The sequence below is a fragment of the Xiphophorus maculatus genome, chromosome 12 (assembly GCF_002775205.1).
Source record: "Xiphophorus maculatus strain JP 163 A chromosome 12, X_maculatus-5.0-male, whole genome shotgun sequence".
In the NCBI taxonomy this organism is placed as follows: Eukaryota; Metazoa; Chordata; class Actinopteri; order Cyprinodontiformes; family Poeciliidae; genus Xiphophorus; species Xiphophorus maculatus.
This window is the reverse complement of record NC_036454.1, coordinates 28,748,618-28,774,144: the sequence shown is the minus strand read 5'-3', so window position 1 is coordinate 28,774,144 and position 25,527 is coordinate 28,748,618. Positions and strand designations below refer to the sequence as shown.

The 25,527-nt window shown below is 39.9% G+C and overlaps 1 protein-coding gene across 1 annotated transcript; it reads left to right on the top strand.

Annotated features, from left to right (window-relative positions):
- Positions 1-13,838: 13,838 nt before the first annotated feature.
- Positions 13,839-22,641, top strand: tbx1 (T-box 1). Its single transcript, XM_023343093.1, has 8 exons — positions 13,839-14,358; positions 15,505-15,850; positions 17,582-17,683; positions 18,054-18,225; positions 19,022-19,177; positions 19,815-19,882; positions 20,395-20,495; positions 21,574-22,641. Exons 1-8 carry the CDS (start codon positions 14,190-14,192, stop codon positions 21,954-21,956), a joined length of 1,497 nt encoding a protein of 498 aa, XP_023198861.1. The 5' UTR covers positions 13,839-14,189; the 3' UTR covers positions 21,957-22,641.
- The last annotated feature ends 2,886 nt before the right edge of the window (positions 22,642-25,527 follow it).

Here is a 25,527-nt window from a genome sequence, read left to right as displayed (position 1 = left end):
TCAAGATAAGAGAAGCTGTAGGTATTAGCTGCAGTACTGCTAAGATAGTTTCCATTGTGGTATTAATGCAAATCATGGTATAGTTGGTGTGTGAACTGTTGAAATGGCACTTATAAGTGTTTTTAGAGCTAAATCCAGAAAGATTTCTGGATCTTAGCTAGTCCTGGGTCGCAACAGTACCCAGGAGTACCAGAGGTCCAGTCTTCTGTGGTTTTCCTATGAAGTCCAAAAAGTACAGAATTTGAATTAAATATTTTGCAGGTCTGGAAAAAGACGTAAAAATGTGCACAGTTCCATAACTACCCCAACCATCCATCTAACCCTCTGCCTATCGTATACCTCCTTTGTTAAAAACTGACTGATGCAGAAATGTCTGCCATCCATTCCAAAGTGAAATTTTAAATAAAGGGTTGTATCACTTTTTCTTCCCCAAACACCACCACTGTATTTTTGCATGAAATGAGACTATGGGTCACCAGTGATGCAATCCAACACATCTCACCGTCAAACCTTATCATCTGATAAACGTTGAATTTGAGTCTTTATTGCCGCTCCCAAATGTTTACAGCTATTTGGTACCTGGGTGCACGTAGGAACTTGTCCCTACTATCAGGTTTTTGGCAACACAAGAAAACAAACACACAAAAACACAACTAGAGGTGACATCAGCAGGGGGCAAAGTTTCAGATTGGTTCGACATGAACTAATCTGCTAATATGTAATAAGTCAGCGTCCCGTCTGGGAATCAGTGAGAAGATAAATGACAATTTGTACAGCCTGAAATCCCTTAATTCAAGTTTGTGGAGAAAAACAATAAAAACTGTGCGATAGGCTCATGTGTGGGTGTAAAACGAAACCCTACATTTTCTAGCAGTGAAGGATGATTACTGTTTTTACTTATCAAAACCTAGGCAGCGCTCTGAGTTTAATTTATGTTTGTGCAGTTTTCATGGCAACATATTACCTAACCCTTCTTTGCAATCCTCTTTGACCAATGTGATCTCATCCTATCAAGTAATGTGCTACTTTCATCTGTGTGACATATTTCCTTATTTTATTTGGAAGGAATAATATTGTAGACGCTTCAGAGGAAACTCGAAACCTGTTTATTCAGCCTACGCTAGTGCACGCCATCCCACACACACACACACCCCAGCGCAAACACAACACACACACGGACCACTCAATGACTGACAGTGACGGCTGACACAAACTACTTGGGGAGTGACAGGGTGGAAGTAGTGCAGTGGTTAGCTGGGTGAGGGGCAGATAGCTCCTTTCCTCAGTAAAGATCAAGCTTCAAAGCAACCTCACCTCACATAATACACACACACACCACATGCATGAGTTAGTCAAAAACCCTCTTGCATCTTGCTCACTCAAGCTCTTTTTTCTTTCTTTTTCTTTTTGTTTTTTTTTTGCAAAACTAGTGGATTAAATTTTTCTTTCAGTAGTTCACAAACTGGCCTAAAGGGGGTGCTAGAATATTTCAGTCTAGGAGAGTCTAAACATTTAGATTAAATCAAATAGTCGACAGCATGTAATGTAATTATGCATTTCCTTTTTTTTACTTGGAAAATTTGAACAGAAAAACAAATAAAAATGTTCTTATTTTAATGATATAGAGATGTGACACAATGTTACTAAAAGTTTTTATTAAATGGTTCTCATTGCAGCTGTATATCAGCTTAATTTTTTGGGTTATACTAAACTGTATGCTTTTGTACATCATACAAACACACACACAAATATAACTGTAAAGAGAAACCAGTCATTGGGAGTGTGTCATTCTCAGAAGCTGCAGAGATCCTTGCTGACTGGCTTCTTTGCTCCTTACTGGCCGAACACACTCCTCTGTACGAAGCAGATTCCTGTTCTCAGCTAAATCAGGACGTCTGCAATGCATAGCTCAGCATCCTATTATATAATTTTGGCAACTTCATGAAAATGTTACAATTTTCTCACTTACAGTGAAACGATGTACTCAATGAAAGAAATGAAAATGTAACAACATTGCATTTAACTAAAGATGTAAACAAGAAACTAGTTTTCCTTCCCTGAATTAAATATCAGATTTTTTTAGAATCAGCGGCCTTCAAAGGAACCCAAGAAACGTCCTGAAGACCATCCTAAAGAGGTCTGTTTACTTCGGCCTCCAGCGTCCTGACACAGGACCGTCCACCTGATGAGACGATCTGAAAGCATTCCTCCACTGTTTGGGTGTTGAGCAGAATGGATGGAAGACGAAGAGCTGGACTGCCGTGTTAAAAAGGCAGGACCCACCACCCAGAAAGCCTGCCACGCTCTCTGCTCCTCCAAAGACTGCCAACCTGCTAATTTGAATCAGTAAACAAGCAGCCGACAACTTCAAAGCGTCAACACCAATGAGGCCTGACTTGGGAATGGAGTTGCGTGGGTGCTGTGAGCAAGTTTGTGTGTTTCCGCATTTATTTAATATTGTGCTTGTGCGTTTATTTCCTACTTCTATAGGAATACCTTTGTTTTATTGCAAAAAAACCCAAACATTATTTATACCAGAATGGTGCACAAAAATGAAAAAAGAAAATTAAAAATGGGCCAAGTTTAGAATTTGATAATGGTGCATGCGCTTTTTAAAAGCAAAAAATGACATATTTTTAAATATGAAAGTACAGAAAACTGTCAAGGGACCGTGACTTAACTTGGGCCTAAACAACATCCATATCGACTTTCAAAACATAAATCAGTAAAGCCCTTATGTGTGTATGCTAAAAAATCCATCATTGTGAACGTGTGTATACATGTTTCTTTAGATGGGCCACCACCCACTGAGACAAGTCAGGTAAATATTTGGAGGGCGGGGGGTCAATGAAGTGTCCAGTGTCCAGAGAGAGCTCATGCAATCTGAAAATACTCGACAGGGACACCTGATCCTGCTTTGGGCTCCTTCTGAAGCCGAGAAACATCCCAGCTAGCAACCAACGACAACATAAAAAGACTGCTTCCCACCAAACGGCGAAAACGAGAAGCCTCCATGAGCATATTTGCTCACGTAAACACGAGAAGTCTTGTGTGGATCTGCATGAGGTGTGTGTATGAATATTGGCAGAATTGTTGTCATAACTGTGTCATGTAGGGAGAAAGCGTGATGATGGAGTTTTCTGGGTGTGGTCTCGACAAAGTGAACACAGGCTGAAGAGCGAGCACATCCGAAAGAGACGCGTGTACTACCCGAATCGGCGATGTTTCGCCTGATTTTGATCACGCAGAACTATAACGAAGGTTGCATTTGTACTTTATTGTATCTCTGGGTTTTACAACCGGGTTCAGGGGTCTTCATCATGCTGCTTCATTCAGATCCAAATTCACCCACCAGTGCCAGGTGTTCTTACAAGAGCAAACCACACAGGGGAGCTCCTGCTTTTTATGAAGCCTGCAACACACACACGCACGCCCACACACACATACACCCTCTCTTCATCCAGACCTTCCTCACAGTTAATCTGCTGTTGGGATCAGAACAGATCAGCAATGTAGCAGGAAGCAGCCACAGAACTCAAATGCTGTTAATATAACGTATATCTAACAGGTTTTGTATTGCAACAATGCATTAATTTAATTACAGCAAAATGAATTGCAAAGATTTCTAGTTAAGAAAATGCACAGTGAGACTGCACTAACTATTAAACAAACCTGAGATAATTCAACAGTATTTACGGTGCTGCTAAAATTACAGTGTTATGATTTTTGCTTGTATTAGTATTATATTTTTTTGAATTGATCATACTTTTATGAAAAGTTGCTTTCACATCCACAGCTTGCAACATATATGTTTTGTAATCTAAGAATGCATTGATTTAATTATAGTTCAATAAATTGTCAAAGCCAGAGATTATAACCCATATGAAAATACCTGTAAATAGTGAAACTATGATCTGGGATGATTCAAAAATACCATTAAAATTACAATGTGTTATGATTTTTGCTCATTTCAAAATATTTTTTTGCCTGTTTTATACTTTTAAAGTTGCTTTCACAGGCACGTTAACTGAAACAATTTTAAAACGTGAGAATATTTTTCTGCAATGAAAGTTATTCAGCAAAAACATTTTTCAGAAATTAATAGGTAAAAAAAAAAAAAAAAAACAGGATAAAATTAATGTCAGCAGTTTATACAATTTGTCAAGCAAGAGAAATAAGAGGAAAATGATAAAGTGATGCCGTCGCCCTGAGTAAACACGACGCAGTGAGCAGGAGGTGATGTCAGATAGTCAGAGAAATGCAGCAGGACAGGACATGTTCAAATAAATATCATTACATCCAAGATGGCTAAATGATGCCAGTCTGTGAGACACACTGTATGACCACAGAGAGGATTAATGAGCTGAGAAATCAGACCCAAACACAAGGGTGATTTTTTTTTCTCCCCTTCACGTTCGGTTCACCTCAGTGGTGAGGCCCTCTCACGGAGTCACATGGGAGGCTGCTTCAACACGTATGATGAGAAAGATTTCTGCCCATCCGTGTTGCCTCGTTCGTCTGTCAGTAGGTCGACCCACATTCTGCGAGGCGGGAGATAATGATAGGAGGCGATGGAATGCCTCTATGAAAGTATCATCCAGGTGAATAATTCAAGTGTAAATACAGCTATTGAAAGCTGGCAAATAAATGAAACTCAACGATGAAATAAAAAAAAAAATGAAAAAACAAATTTATTGTGAAGTATTTCCAGAAGATGAAGCTCTCACGTTTTCTAAGTAGTTAGATTTTTTTTTCAAAAAACTTTTAACTCTACTTGTCTGCACTAGGAAGTCATTTCTATATTCCTTCAGCATTATTTCAGATGGGACAGACTGTACTCTAGATGTGTGTGCATTCAAGGTTCTTTTTCACTGCAGTAGAAATTTTAATTTATTTGAAAATAAATATTCATTGATTTTGCAGACCTTTCATTGTAGACTAGATAAGGTGTTATATATTTGGTATATATGATTCCAAATATACCGAATATATTATATTGGCTAAATATACTGGTCGCTATGGATGTCCTTTTTTTCATATTTCTGTAATTTGCTGTACGCAATTTATTTCGTATTTTAAATGGTTGCTAAAACGATAAAAAAACTTTTTTGCTATTCTTTATTTTTGATGTTCTATATATATATATATATATATATTGTATATATGCAAAATTAATGACTTAACTAATTAGCAATTTTTAAAACAAAAAAAATTTCTACTTAAAAGCTAAATATTCCGAGACATTAAAGTATCTTTCGTAAATTCTTGTCTACTTCACATTAATGAGAGAAAACAATGTGAAATATTTTGGACACAAATAATAAACAGCAATATTTCCGGCAATGTTTAAAACTGATTTTTAAAAATCTGACTTACAAAGAACATGAATATGAAAGCATAATTATCCAAAATGTATTAAAAAATGTATTTTAAAGGAGAGAACAGCTTTAATTACCCAGAGTCATGTAATCTCTGGACCTTTTGTTTTTTCTTTGCTTCTCAAATGTTCCTCGCCGCCACTAAAGCTGCCTAATGGATGCAGGAGGAGGAAGTGTTTGACATTACGGACACAGCAGTGCTTTTCTTTAGAGAAGCTGCTCATGTGCGCGGCCTATACGGGCCACACAGTACCTCCTTAATGTGACCCAGACCCCCCCAGCCCCAATCCAGGGGCTCCAGGAACTGTCCGCTCAGCGGGGACCGAGTGTCACTTTAGCCCCCCTGGTGAACACAAGTCAACATGCCTTAATCCCCCCATCACCTAAAGTTACACTTTTGGGTCTGCAATTAGCACACCGGTTAAATCTCCCCCCCACCCCCTACTGAGCTTCCTATTTCCAAACTTCGACATGGAGTTCTGTGCCACAAGGACGCGGCCTGAGCGCAGAACCCCCAAGCTAGAACCCCGAGTGGTTGCCTGTGATGCTGGCTTTTTGTGGCACAGCACCGGCCCCCCGCCACATGGTCCCTCATCTTTCACTGTCACTGTGCGGCAAAGGAAGAGATCAAAACAAACATGCGGTGGCAGGGAGAGCCTGACATGATGAATCGCTGTAATTAGCATCAGACTGCCGAGCGTTCGCAGTGATTGGTGGAGGCCACTTTTGACACATTTTGTGCGTGACTGGATGACAAGAGCCACAGAGTGAGATCTGTGACCTGAAGACCTGAGATACAACCGACCCCAAGATACACTACAACTGAGCAAAAAAAATAAAAATCCGCAGGTCATATTACACCAAGCTATGCTCAACGTAAACATTTTCTGGAAGGGGGAAAACTTGCTCTACATGGAGTCGGGTTGATGGAGGAAAAGGTCAATTATCAGCTGATCCGCAGTCATGCCAACAATACAGAATCTGGGAACATACACCCGCCTCAAATTGCATTGGCTGCATTCAGTATGCTGTTTTCCTCCTCATAACCCTTCATTGTCAAAAAGGAGCAAAGGAAAAGCACAATTTCATGTATTTTGTAAAATACACTATAGCTCTTTTTCCTGTCTCCTCTGCTCAAGGGAAGTGCTATCGGCATTCCAGGAGGTCAAATCATAGCACGCCTCTTGATCCCCTAATTTTACTGTCTAGGGTTGTTGTAGGGGAGTCTAATGGACACGTTATCCACTTCCTGCTCCCACTGAGAGGCCATCCTGGTCCTGCTGCTACAGGACAGATTGTAGAGTCAAATCCACACTAAATACCTTTAGCTTTTCAAATTTGAGACACGGTCTTGTCACCTCACTAGAACTAGGCTGTGCTCTTTTTACAATTATACAATTATACAAAAACCACCGAAGAAGACACTGAGCACAGCTTCCTTCTTCACAAAATGTAAGAAGGAAGGAATGGCATCAAAATTTAGCGTTTGTAAGATTTTTCTTTTGTCTTTTTAAGACATTTCTCTCGCTAGTGCTAGACTATCACAATTGTTTATGTTGTATTTACCCAGCATGCCCTGCACTGTAGCGCGTGTCCTGTTTTTGGAGAGGTCTCCAGTCCACTTGCATCACGTTCATTCAAACCGCACCAAAGTTCCCTTTAACTGAACCAAGACTTAGGCATGTTCATACCTCCCCAATTGAACCAGACTTTCTAGGCAAATGAACTATAGTTTGATTAAAGTGGACCAAACAGGGCTGGTGTGAATGCACCCTCTGACCACTTTACTAGCCTGGACATAAACTCCACAAGCAAAGTTATTAATTTCACCCTGAGAGGGCATGCCGTTATGCACGCATGCACTCAAACACCAATACGCTTGTGCATGTGCACAGTGGACCGGTCTGTATTGGTCTTTTGGCAACAGACCTTTGGTTCAAGTTCACAAAATCAGCAGAAGCAAACTTGAAGAAGGACAGGGGATGGAAGATGCTTAGGGAATGAGGGGCATGAGGCGGTGGTAGAAGGGAGGGGGGGGGGGGGGTCACAGCCTCTAACCCCTTCTGCCAGAAACAACAAGCAGGCCTTCTCATATTTAAATAAATACTGAGCCTGTGGGGAGCAGCTAAGGAGGAGGCAAGGAGCGAGAGCTGGGCTGGAGGATCTACAGTGAAGCCTATTTAGGATGAGGGGCCAGGCTGGGAAGAGCCAAGCAGGCAGTGACAGATTTATAATGAGCACAGACTCTACCCTCACGTTTAATACCAGGCTCAAGACGTATTAGGGAGACAAAGGCCGCGGATCCTGCTTGGACAGAAGAAAGGCCTTAATTAATTTGGACAGATCACGGAGGCCCCGGGTCCACATCATCGGTTCTTTGTGGCAGGAATGCCAGCTATTTACCAGAACTCCAATAGGACTGGGGAAGGGACGAGGGGGAGGCGAGGTGATGACGAGCGGGACCGCCGCGCCGCAGATAGGAAAAGGATACTTTTCAAAAGCTAAAAGCTTCCCAGTTTTAAAACAAAGACGGGAGGGGAAAAGAGACGAAGTGATTTTGAAAGGGATCTGAGTCAGAGCGCAGATCGCCCCCACCCACTCACACCCCCACCCCTCTGATGTCCTGCACACATTCCAAACTGTTTTCTGCTTCTTGTATTTTTTGACTCTGCATAACCTGTCTCAATCATACCTAACCAGAAAGAGGTATTTTTTATTTGTATGTAATATGAGTTTACAAATGCATGAGTTATTCAGCTCATTTTCTGATCAAATGAAAGAATATACTTTGTATTTTGACAAGCCACAGATGATTGAAATCCATCTTATAGTAATGTCCAGGTAGTTAGATGGTGTCTTCTTTAGAAAAGCATCAGAAACAGATCCTAGTCAGAGGGCGGTAGGACCCTGTGTGGGAATCTGTTGACAGCCGTCAGGCCTGTGTTCATTGGTTCTGAAATGACATGTGCAGTTCCCAAAATAAATAAATAGTAGAAGTGACACTCTGTAAAAGGGGGGAGGGGCAAAAGTAAAAACATTGTTTTTCCTCTGTTCATTTTAAGATTTATATTAGTTTGAATAAATAAAAGTTGTGCAGTTTTTAAAAAGAATTTCTGGTTAGGTATCTTTTTTCTCTATCAAAGGGACATCAACCATAAAAACTCAGCTGGCTAAGGAAGGATGAAATTTCACGGTAGAATTTTGCAAAAATAATAAATCCTGCTGTGATTAAAAAAAATCTAAAAAAAAATAAAATAAAAGTCTAAACATGGTTTTTGGTTGACATCACACAAGACAAAAAAAATACACCTGATCAACTGACAAACTTAATAGCAGAAAAGTGATATTTGACATATTTCTACATAACTCCTGGGGCATTCGAGTTCATTTCCAGTCTGCCCATCTTCTCTACAAACTGCTTGTGTTTTACTGCTGCCAAATGTTTCACTGTTCAAATTTGTTGCTTCAGCTGTACACAAAACACACCTTGAAAGATATTATTGGATTAGGATCTTGCAAATAAAGAGAACAAGAAGCTAAATGTAAATGAAAGACTTAATGCACAAAAAACACTCCTGATCAGAAGTGTTTTATCAACGTTTTTAATATTTTTTCATATTTAGCAATTACTGTTTTGCAAGTAAATAGCAAGACAATATAAAGAAATCCTGACCAGGCAAACAGTGATTTACAGTAATTTCTGGGAAGTAGTTCCCATGCATTTACCTCATGCATGAGGTAAAGAAGGTTCTAAAAATACAAACCTCCATCCTCTTCCATTTTAAATAATAAAACAACTCCATAGTTTGCTTAGCCTTTTTTTATGTGTGGGAATTTTTGTGGGCCACTGCCTGACTCTGACACAAGGGAATCATGTTTTTCACCTTAGGGCAGCTATTGTGTTCATGTCCATTGTGTTTTATGCACGTGTCCTTTTAATGATGACCCACAGAAAAAAACAAGAGAACAAGGTTGGACAGGAAAACAACATTTATATGCCAAAAAGGAAATTAACTGCTTTTTAATTTCTTTATTTTTCAATTTTGAGTGGTTTTGGGGTTTTTTTTTTTCTTTGCAAAGATAAAATATATTTTATTTCCTTAATAAAAAAAACATTCCTTTTATCTCTAAAACTGAAAAAGGAGAAGTAAAAAAAAAAAAATCTGCACTTTACATGTAACCACTCCGAAATGTGGATTTCCTAGCCGCATATGTTCAGCTTTTGTTTTTGTGTCAGGACTGAAGAATCACGAAGCTGTAATTGACTTCTGGTGTCAGCGAGAAGCCACTAACGAGCGATTCAAATCTAAAAACACCTGTAATGCAAGGTTAGCTCAGGGCCGACTGCGATATTCAAATTCATTCAAATACAAGGTGCAAAAAACAACAAGCGAATAAAATTTTATTTATCATGCAAACCAACAAAGACCACAGAAAAAGTATCGAAAATCCCGAAACGTGTTCAAATTATAGAAACGAAATTAAAAATAATAACGGGCAGACGTCAACGTAAGGATAGACGTCGAAGAAGTCATTTCGGGAAAGGCATTAACTAACTAACTAGGGCGGCTGACCGTATGACACAAAGGATTCCTGCACCTGTTGATCTTATTCGCAACTGGAAAAATTTCACACTAGTTATAATGAATTATTATTATTATTACTACTACTAATAATAATAATGTTATATGAATACGTAAAAAATTGTGAATAAATAAGAAGCTTGTCATTTGAGCTGAATTACATTATGAAAGGCCATATAAGATACTAAAGCGCAGTGGTGTTTTGATTTCTCCTGACCACTTTAATCGCAGTGACAGAGAAATAAAATAACATTCATTTTGGAAATTAAATAAAACACACATATAAAGTCACGTAATGCTCATTTGGTCTTATATAATGTAAAGGAACGTCGCTGAACATTAGATTTCGCATGCATTCTACAATTAATGCGTTTTGGATGCATTAAATCGCTCCTCAAAAATAATTAAAACAGAATCAAGATGATTCAGTGAAGAAGCTCATTACATCTTAAAAATGTATTGAAGTTATTTCTTTCCCCTCCTCGTGTAATTCCCCCTGTGGAGCGTGGTACCTTGTGGAATATTTCCTTCTCTGTGTAGCTGCGCGCGTCTCTCCGCACATTCCCCGAGGCCCCGCAGGGAGACCGGACACCCCGGGCCCTCTCCTGTCAACGGCCAGCTTCCTCTCCTTCTTGCACCGAGATTTAGACTAATATTTAGACAGGATAGGGTTTTATAAGTGCAGTGCGCCGCACAGCCCGAGTCACGGGGCATGAATGTGAAATAGCTGATTTTATGATTACTCGAGTAAGCTGGGGCGTGTTGCTGTAATAACTTTATCAGCGTGTCTGTGATACAGAGTGGCTCGTTAAATCTAAGCCTGGACACATGGGCATCCTTCTCTGACTCCTGAAAAACATCAGGGAGGACATGCAGTTTTATTGCAGAAGAAGAAGAGAAAGGAAAGGAAGCGACCTCGCAGCTACGCGCAGATTCTACTCAGTCCCATCTCTGTTTACTAAAAGCAGGAAAAATGGCTGCCACCGAGGCATGAGGGTAGCTCATCTGTGCTAGTTTAATGAGGCAGGAGGTTTTGGTTTGATGGTGTGCGGTGTTACTTCAACTGAACGCGCAGGACCACACAGGCGCCCAGTTCATGAGGACCAGAAGATTAAATAAGACAGCGGGGAAACTATCACCAGACCTGGAAAATATCCTGCATTGGGAGACTTAATTATAAGCTACACGTGTTAGGGACTGTGCTTCAAAGATACACTTTCAATCACACTGATTTATCTGTACGGTCATCAAGGAGAAAACATGCAGATTGGTGCGTAAAAACGCGCGCCAAATGCTATCCATATGGCTGAATATGCCTAAGCCTCGCGCTCTCTCACTCAAATTATTATTATTATTATTATTATTATTATTATTATTATTATTATTATTATTATTATTATTATTATCTCATGAACCAGCATTAACAAACGCGTGAACTAAATTTCTACATTATTTTTACCTCCCATTTTCTAATCACCAACTATCAAGCAGATTCACACTTCTCTAGATTTTCGGATTTTTCATTTGGCAAGTAATGAAAAATCATTAATTATCTCCAAAATAGGTCAGGTTATTATGGTAAGCCATATTTGAAGCTGTCAACCCAAAAACATCTATTATTGTATCACTTTGTCATCAAACACTGTCTGGTCTGAAATTCTGTAATCAGTGACAGTTTCTCCTCGCTTTGTTTTCAGGTTACATGCTGCGATTCTTTTTCCAGATACATTTATTGTTATTTGGACGTAATTTAAACGTGATAGTGCTTTACTATTATTTGCAAGAACCGTTTTAAATCACTGTTTGATTTGTTGTTGTTTGTGTTGCTTATCGAGAAGAGACCATGTTTCAAAGAAAAATAATGATTCAAATTCGATTTTAACTTTCAGAGATAATTATCCATCTGCAGTCCCTGTAGTGTAACTTATAAAAGACGCGCGACAGTCTGGATATATTTGATCTGGAAATATGTTTCGTCGACATTATGCTACTTTAACTGCTGGAAAAGAAAACTCTTGCATAAATTAATTGAAATCCAATCAGTTTTTGGTCATCTTTGAGGAGAAAACAGGGGGAAATAACAGATTTGTGATTAAAGCACAAAACATTAGTAAAATAAGAATAAACGGTTTAAATACCCACTAACACGGTGACGTAAACATTTCATCTGGTAACTACAGCTACGACTTGGCGTGTAATTGGTGATTGCCTCGGGGTTAGAAGCAAGTTTGATTTCATCATTTGCTCGAGCTAAACTGGGTAAAGCTGTATACACACCTTAATCCTTCCTCCAACACAGAACATTGATCTACAATAAGTCTCAGGCCAGATTCAACTAAAGCTTCTACTGCATATTTACATATGAATAAACTCATTACGTTTTCTCTGTCGGACACAGCGACTCTGATTACTCGATTGAAACTGTATATTCAGTTAAAGTCTGATTGAATTGTTCTCGATCTGTAATCAGAGTAAATCGGTTCGTGTAATAAATTATTGATTATTTAAAATTACGTGTGCAAGCTAAGATTCCTGATCAAAACCTTTAATACTTTTAATACTCTAAAAATTCGTTTTTATAAACACACTTATTTTATTCTAAAAAATAAAAATCTATGCATGCTCTTCAATATTTCATAGCGGTTATTTCGGGGAACAAATGCAGATTACGGAAAACTTTGCTTCTCTGTATTTCTATGTACATTTGAGCCTCTGCGGCGCCAAATGCCTTTACCACCCTGTCCGCTGCAGAGGCGGATTCCAGCGCGGTCGCGTCCCATTTCGGTTCGCCTCTGTTTTCTGTCTGTTAGCACCTGAGTGTTTACAAAGATGGCTTCCGACTTGGCATTGATGAAGTGAAGTGAACTGGCACTGACTGAAAAAACTGACTACCATCCTATCTATCTATCTATCTATCTATCTATCTATCTATCTATCTATCTATCTATCTATCTATCTATCTATCTATCTATCTATCTATCTATCTATCTATCTATCTATCTATCTATCTGATCCAAACAGCATGTGTCAGTAGTTTGTTTATGCTCTCTGCCTCCCACTGAGCAACATCCAAAACAAACAGGGCTGAAATCCTCCGTCCGCTTCATCCCATTACTGGCTTCCTGTTGACCAACAGAGTTAAAATAAATGCTATCCGCTCCCATCGCTTCAACTTCTACAAATTAAATTCACCTTAAGCGGCCGCACATGTGGCTGAGCCCCGACAGAAGCAGCAGAAGGAGGATCGGGCCAGGAGGCGTAGAGGTCAAGTCCAGCTCAGGCCTGCAGAAACTCATTCAACATCTCGGTTTGTTTACTGACCAAAGATTGTTTTTGTTTTTCAGTAAAATGCATCAGTCGCAATACAGCAGGTTGTGCAAGGAGTAAATATTCTTGCTGAAGAGATTATTTACAATATTGTTCCTTATGATGAGTATTAAAAAAAATCCCTGAGTTTAAAAAGTGTGCACCAAGTTCTCCAAATATCTAAAAGTTGTAAGTCCTTCAAGAAAGTTCAGTATCAGTAACGTCTCTTTGTCTCAATATCAAGAATCACTTAGATGTTCACAATAGAAGAGACGTATCTGCTGTTAAGGTTTCCGACTGAACTTAAACTCAACAACTAAGATGTTTCAGCTTCACATGTAGCCTCGGTGCATGCTGGAGGCTCTACGGAGCTCAGGTCGCTGAAACGCGCGCACGCAGAGGCGCACGGGCGTTCAGTGACGTTGCTATTCAATTCAAATGAGTGACAAGAACTTATTGAAATAAAACATTGAGCGCCGAGTGCAGGACGCGTTTTTTCCTGCAGTTGTGCAGGGGTTGGTGGGGTGGGGGTGGGGAGGCGTGGATCTGTCTCGCTCACTTTTGACATTCTCGTGGCAGCAGTGGATTCTCTTCGTAGCGCGGCTCAGGCAACAACACCCTGCCGGTGATCGGAGGAGAAGCGAGGACAGATCACTCTTTACGGATGCACCACACTTCGATCCGTTCGGGGAAACCCTTTGTACCTGGACTACTTTCAAGGGGAGCGCTTCAAGCCAAACTCTCGCACTGCGCGGCGGCCGGTGGCGGAATGTGAGAAACTTCCTTTTTGGCGCATGTTCATCTGCACCGCGCAGAGCCGCCTTCTTCTGCTTTCTGCGCGGCTGGAAGGCAGAGGAAGAGGTGGTGGTGAAGTAGAAAGAGGAGGAGGCGGGTCGGCTTATAACGACTCGGTCAGTTGTCTATGGACGACATTGGTCCCCTCTCTCCAAAGGCGAATGCTTTCAGTATTGCCTCTCTGATTTCGGCTGCAGAGCAAGCAGGAAACACGGCGTTTGACAAACAAGGCGCCGGTCTGGACAGCCGGAGTTACTGTAAAATGCACTACAGCACTGTCACCCGGGAAATGGAAGGTAATTCTGTGTAGATAACGCAAAAATATATATACAAAATAACAATAAAAGAAAACACTTGGATGCATGGAAAGGGATGATTAAAGAGAGGGCGGAAACTGCTGCAGTTGATCACCGTTGCACTGATTTCAGCAGGGAGGAAAGTGCAGACAAAAGCTTCCAAATCCCCGCAGCGTTCAGAGTCAGCACTAATTCGCGAAGATCACGTCGAGGAAGAAGCCAATAGGAGGAGGGTTTACAGGGGCACCCCGTGCGTAATGGTAAAAACAGACCATAATAATCACCAGCCTCCTTGGGGGGCGAGTGCAAATCCATCCCACTCGTGTATTTGCCCATAAACTGGGAGCGCGACAAGTCACCGGCAGCCTGTTTGTTTGTTCATGCAAATCAGTGTTTACCTCGCACTCCTCTCTGCAGGCCAGATCATCTTTTGTTTGTTAACGGGGGGCAAATGTGGGCGATACCCTTATCCAAAAAGTTCAATGGGTGCCGGAAAGGCCATTAAAGAAAAAAGAAGAAGGGGCGCACTTCGGTGTCAATCAGTCTCGTCCCAGGGCGAGGAAAAGGCACATTACCTGCAGTTCCTTATCTAAATAGAAATAAGAACCGGTTTTTATCGCGAAGGGGAGGCCCTCTGCGTCAGATAAGAGAGGAGACTGCGCTGCGGTGTTAACACACAGCGCACAACGTCAGAGCGCAATCGATCTGAAGGGGGGCAAAAAAAGCAGCTCACACGCACTCGAAGCAGCGCGTATCTGAGAGCAGTTCAGCGACTCGCCGTGGGTTCTCTCTCATTTTTTTTTCTACTTTTTGGAAACCTTTCGTCACGTTGGGGAATTCTGCTGGTTTAGATCAGGAAGTTTTTAGTCAGGCTGGGCTCGCATTGGACGCAACTCCGAGGACTAAATGATCCGTTTTTGAGCAGAAAGGGCTGTTTTTAAGCCTCCCACCTTTCATCGGAGAATTATTCGACCCTGCTTCTGTTTTTTCTTCTCTTTTTTTTTCTTTTTACCGTTTGTGTTTTAGTCGACTTTTAAAGAGTAAAAAAAAAAAAAAAAAAAAAAAAAAAAAAGCAGTTTTCTGGGATGATTTCAGCCATATCCAGCCCGTGGCTGACGCAGCTGTCCCATTTTTGCGATGTTGCAGCCTTCACGACGAGCAGCCTGAGCAGCCTCAACACGCCGGGGGGCTACCACCTCTCCCCGTCCCCCGGGGACCCGTACAGCCAACATGAGTCCCACTTCGAGCCCTGCCCGGCCGCCCAGCACAACTACAACTACCCGGGCTCCAACCCGGGCCAGAGCCAGGGCCAGGCGAGCGACGGCGGGACTCCTAACTGCTCGTCGTCCTCCTCCAGCTCCACGCCGAACAGCAAGAGCATCGTGAAGAAAAACCCCAAGGTGGCCAACATTAGCGTCCAGCTGGAGATGAAGGCTTTGTGGGACGAGTTTAACCAGCTGGGCACGGAGATGATCGTTACCAAGGCTGGCAGGTGAGACTAAAGCTCCGACCAGAGAGAGAGAAAGAGGATCGGACATGTTCTACTGTAACAAGTCACCACAATAGTGCCTGAACATCACGCGCCAGAGACGACACGAAAATTATTGTTATAACTATTATTATTAATAATAATTAAAAAAAGAAAAAAATCTAACAAGGAAATCATAACCACCATTCGTCACCACCGAATACGCGTTGAGGTCTAATCATTTTTATTAGGCTTTCATATGTATTATACATTAGATACATATATTTTTATAATTCCCTACTGTTTCTTTAAAAAGTACATATGCAATTCCGCGACTGTGTAACTGAATTTTCTCCCAGAATTAGACAGCTTTAATAAAACATTTCCCCTTTAGTTTATTTGAATTATAAAGTAACACATTTCCAGGCTTTTGTTTGGTGTAGAATATGTCCGCAATAAATACCTGATACTGCTGTTTTAAAAGAAGAAGATGGTCTCCGCTGCATTTCTTCATCGTGAGCTTCAATTTCACGCCATTATGTTAAATATTGTTGCTTTTACGCGCCTCAAAGTGAAAATACGACGTTGTTTCGTTATTTATTGTATCTCGTTGCTTTTTAGATTTAAACTCTTCCTCCGTAAAAAAAAAAAAAAAAAAAAAAAAAAAAGGGCTAAATTATAACAAAAATAATTTAATGGTATTCTATTGGTAAATTCGGCCCATTAAAAAAAATAATAATAATAATCTGAAATATGAAACATAACACTGAGTCGACTATAGGAAACACACTTTTATTATTACTATTGTCAGAATGCAGAGGTAATAATAAGGGGAAAGCAGCCTGCAGCCTGAATGGGAGGCTTGAGTTTCTTCTCTCCGTGCTGTCTGACAGGAGAAAGGAGATCTGCTGCAGAGCACTTTAAAAGCTCCTTCAGCCTCACCTAGCCACAACACTGACGTTAATTGAGCGTTGATTTTGGGATCCCTTTCACTGACTCGACTGGTGGATTACTCAACTTTCCTCTCGGATTCTTGAGCAACTTTTAGGGTGAAAACAAGCTTTATGTGGTAGAAAGAGGCTCGGCAAGAAAAAAAAGAAGAAAAAAAACCCCTAAAATCCTGCAGAATCGCAGCACACCTCCCGAAAGATATAACCCAAATGTATTTGTTTCAGGACGCGAGGATAATATTGTGCATTAGACGAATGTTTTATTAATATCCAACTGTTCCCTCTTTGTGCAAACAAAAAGTTCAGATTCAGAATCGTCTGAGTTACTACCCAGATTAGCACCCGGATGCGGGTGTGTATTTACATTTGCTCTAGCATGAAAATATCTGGGATTTGTCGAAAGGCAGCATAAGAAGTAGAAATATACTAAGGGGCAGAAAAAAGTCTAAGTGCAGCAGAAAACACATCATATATGTGGCAGCATTTGGAGGGACTTTGTCCAGTTACGCATGACGTGGTTGCAGGATTTTTTAATAATCACAGTTTTGTTTTCCTGCCTGCAGTTTCAGGCTAAATGGGGCTTTGAGCTCAACGTATCCCAGCAAAATGCCTGCTGGCATTTATACGTATGCAAATATGCACTTTTTTTCCCCTCCACAAAAGTCGACGCAATTTAGTCAACGACTAAAGGGCGCTAATAATCGGCCTGTAGGGAAACGGGGCCTTACGTCATATATTGTGAAGGAAATACAAGTTGAAGATAAAGAATTAAACTGTGAATCTGTGGTTTTCTCTTCCCTCTCAGGAGAATGTTTCCAACTTTCCAAGTAAAAATCTTCGGGATGGATCCCATGGCAGACTATATGCTGCTGATGGACTTCCTGCCTGTAGACGACAAGCGATACAGGTAACGTCTTCCTCTTTCTTTCGGCTATTTTCTCTCTGCGAGTGTTTATTTTTGTTTTAGGGCGAGCATTAAATTTAATCAGATAGAGAAACAATTGATGCAAAGATAAAAGGCAGAAAGGCGAACATTTACAGGCAACAAAGTTGGACTAAAACACGCACACACACAAAAAAAGCTTCCATAATTAATGAGCTTAAATTCACCGTATTTTTGGGATTACATAAATCACATAAATGTTTTGTCCACACAGTTTAATTTGACTAAACTTTCATTTCCGATTTTCTTCGCCTTAACTGAGTGATATTTTTGCACACATAAAGTTGCATAAAGCAATTAATATACTTTTTTTTTTTTTTAATTACCCTTCCAGGTATGCTTTCCACAGCTCGTCGTGGCTGGTGGCGGGTAAAGCTGATCCTGCCACACCGGGGAGGGTGCATTACCATCCGGACTCTCCAGCCAAGGGCGCCCAGTGGATGAAGCAGATCGTCTCCTTCGATAAGCTCAAGCTAACAAACAACCTGTTGGACGACAACGGACATGTAAGTACAGCCAGGCGAGGAAACGGAGCTGCGCCGAGGAACAAACCGGTGCTGTTTGTTCCGCGTCACGGTGATCGAGATAAAGCCAAATATTTCAGCAAAAAGCAATCAAACTCATCTTCGCGGAGTTTAAAAAAATAAGGAACATAATTTAGCACAACATGGATAGTATTTGTGTTATCATAAACTGAAAATATACCATCAGAGAGTTATTGAATATTGTTTTCGATTAATTAACAGGATATTTTGTATAATGGTGATTTATTCGTTGAAATGGCATTGCGGATCATTTTGCGTCCTAAAAGTAATTTCACTACTCTTGACGCCTCTTAGTAATGAAATAATGGACTAAATCTGGCGTAAAAAGAATGGATATGGACATGCAGGTCAGTGCGTTTAGCATACATAATATTTTCTTCATGGACGATAACTTATTGTTCATTTAGGTATATTCAACAGTTTATTAGCTGACCTGTGAACGATGCAGACAAAATTGGATTTTCTTTCAAAGAGTGATTGTAAACTTAATAGCGTTTTTTTTTTATTATTTATTTATTTTTTTAATTTATTTTATTTTTTTATTTATTTTTTTATAAACTATTTCTAATAATCCCATGTTTGGTTAAATATATATTTAATGTATTTTTACTGATTGTTTTTTTTCTTCTTTTGTTTATTCATACATTCTGGTCACAGCAGTTTGTTAGTTTTTACCACCGTCATTTAAAGAGCATTTAAAAGTCTTTGTAATATAAACCAAACTTGGTCTCCTTCTAACTTTGATGTTGTTTTCCAGATCATCCTGAACTCCATGCACCGCTACCAGCCCAGGTTCCATGTGGTTTACGTGGATCCCCGCAAGGACAGTGAGAAATACGCAGAGGAAAATTATAAGACGTTTGTTTTTGAAGAGACTCGCTTCACGGCGGTCACAGCGTACCAGAACCACCGGGTAAGAGGCGTTTACAGCCCCGCGTAAAGTCTGCAGTGTAGTCAGCGCGCGGCATTGCGTTTACGCATTAAGTGCGTATTTACCGTGCTTGTAGAGTTAAAACAAATAGTTCCAAATTTACGTTTTTGCCTTTTTTTTTTTTTTTTTTTTAATGAATAAATAATCGATACCAGAAACCATTCGCGTTTTTGGAGCGTGTTTGGTTCAGAACAATTAGTGCCATCTTCTTTTACGTCAGCCGTCCTCTCCGGATGTTTAGAGTCATACGTCAGTGTGTTTATTAGTTTTCTGGAAAAACAAATCAGATTTTCTCTTATCAATATTCAGTCAGAGTTCACCAATAAAAAAAAATAGGGATTACTTAATTTCAGTTAAAATTTTATGGATTTTCAGAAATGAGCAGCAAACTTGTTTTGTTTGTAATAAAAGCAAAAGCCGAGAGCTGGAAACGTTCCTGCAACAATTTATGGAGCTTTTATTAAAATGACAAGCCAATAATACAAATAAAGCGTTTTAAAAATAGTAGCATTATTAATAAATATAATAGTATTTTAACAATTTTTCAAATCACTTTCTAAATCGAGAAGATGGAGTGTTAAGCACTGAGATTATTTTGGTGTTTTCTGTTGCTTTGCAGATCACACAGCTGAAGATCGCCAGTAATCCGTTTGCAAAAGGCTTCAGGGACTGTGACCCGGAGGACTGGTGAGCTTTATTATACTCAAACATTACACAGTCATGGTCATGTTTTCACAAGTCATAAAAACTGAATAAATATATATATGTTTTGTTTTGGTTATGTACAGAGGTGCTACATGGGTGGATTTTATTTTAGAAACTGATGAATTGCAGAAATCACAGGATATTGTTTGGAAGTCAATCAACTGTGTTTGTCTGTTGCTGAATTTGCTCTACTCCCAGTGTGTCAGATGAATGAAATAAGGACTTTTTCAAAATATTTATTATTAAGTCGTGTTTTTACTTTTAGAACACATGAATCAAAATCAGTAGTGTTTTGGATTATTTCTCTATTTTTGGATTACTTTATGCTTGTCCTTCTACATGACATCCACTCTCTATTCCTCCACTGTAAAATGATCCTCGCACACATCAGTCCAGAATATTAAAATGAGTTGTCATCCCCTTAACATCGAAAGAAACTGTGCCCTTGACAATCCTTAAGTGACTTTGAAACCGACTCCAATCTCCCGCTGCAGGCCCAGGAATCACAGGCCAGGCTCCCTGCCAATAATGAGTGCCTTCGCCAGAACAAGAAACCCAATGTCATCTCCCCCTCAGCAGAACGGCACTGAAAAAGGTCTGCAGTTCGCGCTTTGTTTCACTTCAAGCTTCTTGCCAGCGATCGAATATCCAGCAGAGGCTGGCTGAGCTCTTCTGTGTTTGTGGTGCTGTATTTCTGTCAGCTGTTGGGCTTTTTTTTTCTTTACGTCTTTCCCTCGACTGAAGGGCAGTAGTGCATTTGCTGTATCAGCCCATTGTTGGTTTTAAATTAAACATTAAAAATCAGTCAGCCTATGTCATGCGCTGGCAACATGATAAAGGTTATGTTGCATAACCGACCACAGATTCAGAGAACGCTACAAAGACTGGAAGGAAAATTAGATTTTTTTTAATATATATAATCTGAAGTAATGAGTGATGTACTCATTAGCTTAGAATAAACTTCAAATGTTTTTAGAATCCAAGATTTTTATTGTAGCTGCCACAATTATTTTTGTTTTTGTTGTTAATTCTGTGTTTATGGTTATTTCTGGAATTTATTCCAGAGATAAACCAAAAAAAAAAAAGTAAAATCTGTGATTTTATTTGTATCATTAGTATTATTCTCTATATTTTTAATCCAATTTGCAATTATTTTTTGGTCCACTTTCATCTATAGACATAGAAAGGGTTTTCACTATACTGCTAATTTTGTAGAAATAAGAACAGGCTTTTAAAATATCTCTAAAGAAACTTATTCTTAAGGCTTTTGCAATAAATTAATTGCATGATTAATTAAAACAAGCTCAATAATTTCCATTTGCATGCTTACTTTTCTCTTTTCTCTTGTTCTACCAAAGACTGGATGACAAAAGTCTTCAGTCTGGTGGTTTGGTCTCAACCAGCCTCTTTTTTGAAGGACAATTTTGTTTATTAAAACTTCAGCATCCATTTTATCTGTTGGTTTTGGTGGTTTTGTTTATTTATTTTGAACATGTAAAATCCCTTCTAGTCCCAATGTTAAACATTTGTTAGAAATGAAAGTTTATTGATATTTACTTGCATTATTAAACCGTTACCATTCTATTACTTGGAAGTGATCTCAAAATAACAATATTCCTGGCATTTCAGTCTGTTTTTTTTTCTAACTTCTTCATTTTTCTGAACCCTCACAGAAGATGCCAGACGGGAATATGAAGGAGACCCCAGCGGCACCCCAATTCACGCCGACCCGGCCCACCAGCTGATGTCTCGTGTCCTCAGCCCGGCTCTGCCCGTCCCAGGAGGCCTGCACGCCGTGCCGCTGACGAGCGGCCGACCGAGCCCTCCCCACGACCTCCGGCCCGATCCCCACCCACTGCCCCCGGACACCCTGCACCATCACCCCTACAAGTACCCCACCGCTTACGAACACTACCTCGGAGCTAAGACCAGGCCTTCGCCTTACCCTTTACCGAGCATCAGGGGACACACGTACCATCACCACATGAATCCTGCCACAACTAACATGTACTCGGCAACCAGCGGCCCGTCTAACTACGACTACGGACCCAGATAATGACTGCTGTCCGTCAAGGATAATGACGCAAAGCACTGTGGGAAAACTAGGTGGACAGGAACAGCAACACGGCTCATTCAGGCGATGGTTTCTGCAACACGTGGGGTTTAATCAGAGGCTGAGACTCCCCTCTGCTGGATAAATCCTGTCATATTTATTTAAAGGAAATGCATCTAAGCATGGACGCCTGTTCTAAGCCCTCAAATGGGTCAGCTTTGACCTTTGAACCTGAATGGAAAGAGCTCCTGCTCGAGCAGCACAAGACATTAAGCCATCAGGCAGTGAGGAGGAAAAGGAGGACCCCGTTCCTTAAGACGGACAAGACTTTTGATCACAGACTGGGATTGATTTATTTTTTTCTCTTTTTGATGCACTTTTCGATTTGCTTTGTTTTTATTGCTTTAAAAAAAAAAGCCATACGTTATATAGCGCCCACGAACCGTCTAGGTTAGTAGACGAGATGTTTGCATGTTGAGCTCATCGGAGAGGATGTCAAAAATACACCGAAATTGATTTTTTTTTGCTTAAAAGGAGAAAATTTGCTTTTTCAAAAAAATTTATAAACACCTCGAGCCGCTCTGAGTAGCTTGTACCATGGCACTGACGTGCAGCAATTTTCAGTAAATAAAAACAAAGCAGGAAGAGCTCTTCTGTATCTGTAAAATAAACATTAAATTCTTGTAATTCATCCAAACGAAAGGGTCTCTGTGCTGATCTTCCATTTGAAGTGCTCCCTGCACAAAAAAGCGGGGAATGGTTTAAAGGGAAAAAAACAGGCTTGCCTCTCTGACAGCACGGTCCGACCGGATTTGCCCCGTTGAAGTCGGCTGAGGTGTCTGCTGCTTCTGCAGTTATTGGCAGCCAAGATTTGAAAGCTGTCTAAACATGGGAATGATTCAAATGGTGAAATATGAAAAGAGACACACACACACATTCACCTTTTAGCCAAACTGAACTGCTAAAGTGACTCTGGGTTTACCGCTTGCAATTATTTTTATTTTACATAAAGGATTTAGATTTTCTCTTTCTTTTTGGAGTAAAACTATTTAAAACTTTATAAGGAAAGAAGAAATCCTAAGCGCTCTGAGAATAGATTTAGCTTACCTGTTGGACATTTGAGCTTGCATCTTATGCAGCCTTTATTTTTCATTTCAACCCCAGCACCTCCCATTCTCCCCCCCCCCCCGGACGGATATCATCACTCATTTATAATGTGACACTCGGTGATATTTTGAGAATGTGACCCCTCTGCTTGTCTGTGCAGCCATTTCCAGCCATCTCGTATCTGAAGTCCTATGAGGAATGCTTTGTTGTCAAGGTTAATCTCTTTGGGAGAAAAATTCGGCTTTGTGGATTTGTGGCTGTCAAAGATTCAAAGGAAAGCGTTACCTAATGATTCATCATGATAGTTTTTTTTCTTCTTTTCCTTTTGGCTCCCATAGAGCAGAGAGCATGGAAAAATGATGCCGGGGGTCAGAGGGGGGCCCTGACCTCTGACTGTTAAATGGCTTGTAAAGGTGTCAGAGGTTAAATAATGTTTCCACTCTCTCAAATCACAGCTAATTGGTTGTATCATTTTTGTTTGGTTGTTTTCGTGCAATGGCCAAAAATATGGGCTTATGCTAATATTTAATTTTTTTTAAATTAATATTTTTATAACGTGTACACGGTAATGGTAACTTACAGACTTAAAAGTTAGCTGTTGCGTTTTGTTCATTTTAAAAATGTCTTTAGTCACTGTTTTAACAAAACGTGCCACACACTCATCAACATCAAAGTTTTCACCAAAATGACGGCTCGCTACAAAGAGAAAAATTAAAAACGGCAATGACGCACTTTATTAAAGCTAGTGAAATACAAAACTGTTCATTTTTTTGTTATTAAGGCCGTCATGAAAACCTTATTCCCCGTACAAAAAAAGTCATTTATGTTTTAACTATTGTATTAATTTATTTTCTTATTTTTTTACCTTCTGGTCGTACAGCGGTGCCCCCGGAGACGCCAAGCCGAGCGATAAGCGCAGACAGCCGGCCGCAGGTGTTGCATATCAACCTGACTGATGGGCGCGAGATCCTACGTGACGGTACAGAGTGTGTTGCGACACCGCTCGCGCTGTTGTTGGGTTTCGCGTGAGGACTAAAGTCGAGTGGGTGAAAAGGGTATGTATGTTCGGGCTAATTACAGGTTTTACATCAATAGAACCCATACACGTTGTTTTATAGGAAACTGTTCTAAATAAGGATAAGGATGTTGGTGAAAACTCGAGGACCTTGAAGAAGCTCCCAGTAACAATTTTTGTAAATTAGACAGACCAAAGTGGGTTAATCTCAGTTGAACACGTTTGAGTTGTCGTTTATTCTTCTATGAAGTATTCGTAGTTAAAAAATTCAATAACTATATTTTAATTTAATCGAAGCTCAACATTCGGGCCCACAATTGCTGTCTCTCATTTTTGCAAAAAAGTGAAAAATAACAATTAATTAATTATGCCATCGACGCTTATATTGGGGTTAGTTGTCAGCAGAGCCGGCCCAAGATTATATGGGGACCTCAACAGATTTTGATTTGGGCTCAACCAGTTAAGCAAATCACTCATAGTTATTGCTTAAAGGCAAACATGGAAACATGTTATTTATTTGGCTGGTTGATTTTGTGTGTGTGTGCGCGCGTGTGTGTGTGTGTGTGTGAATATGACAACAGCACAGAGAAAAAGCAGCATGAATGATTAATGCAAGATGAGTTAGTTTTCAATTCTGACATGTGAACTACATTTTCCTTTCAGCAAATGCCCTTGAACACTTAAGATTCCTAAAATATTAGCATTTTTTAAGAGATTCTACAATGTAGAAGTAGTTTGATTTGTCATAAACATATCTACAAAAATGGAAAGTGCAAGTGTGTATTCTGTGTGAGAAGCCAAGCACTGCAGGAGGCTCTGCTGGCATGGAGGCCTCAAGCAGCAGGTTAGTTTGTTTGCATAGTTTTCAGTGAAGCTTCAGTAAAAATAAAAAAGTTGATTTGGTTTTTTTAATATATTAGTTTAGAGACAAAAAGCACTTCATAAAAACAATCATGAGTTTTGTAAATGCAAATTATTCTATGTAGAATAGAATAATTAAGTCAAAACTAAGTCAAATTAAAACATTTTCTGTACATTTGTTAAAAGTGGAAAAACAACTGAGATTAATATTCCATGACTTTATCTTAAATTCACTGGATGTGTGAAGATGTGACAACCAACCCCAAAGGAGCTCTTGAAAAGTTTGTAGACCGTTGCTTTGACATTGCCTGAAACTAGTCTTGGGTTTACAGCAATTGTGTCCTTGTAATATCTGCTGATACATGTTTCCCACACACACTGTTTTATATTGGAAGTATTTTTGCCGCAGCTCGAGTTAATCCTGGTCTGTTGTGTTACATTCAAACGAACAATCTCTGCTTCATTTAGCATCTGCAGGGGTTAAGTTGGGTTAGCTACATGCTACTACTATAGCTTTGGCTTGCTAATAAAACACCAGCTGTAGCTAGTGACTAGCTTTAGCATTTGAATGACTGTCTAATTTCTACATTT

Bases quoted from the DNA above. Each gene is read 5' to 3' on its own strand.
- tbx1 (XM_023343093.1), top strand. From the start codon at position 14,190: ATGGACGACATTGGTCCCCTCTCTCCAAAGGCGAATGCTTTCAGTATT. The intron at 15,851-17,581 runs GTGAGACTAAAG...CTTCCCTCTCAG, and splicing joins ATCGTTACCAAGGCTGGCAG to GAGAATGTTTCCAACTTTCC. The intron at 17,684-18,053 runs GTAACGTCTTCC...TTACCCTTCCAG, and splicing joins GTAGACGACAAGCGATACAG to GTATGCTTTCCACAGCTCGT.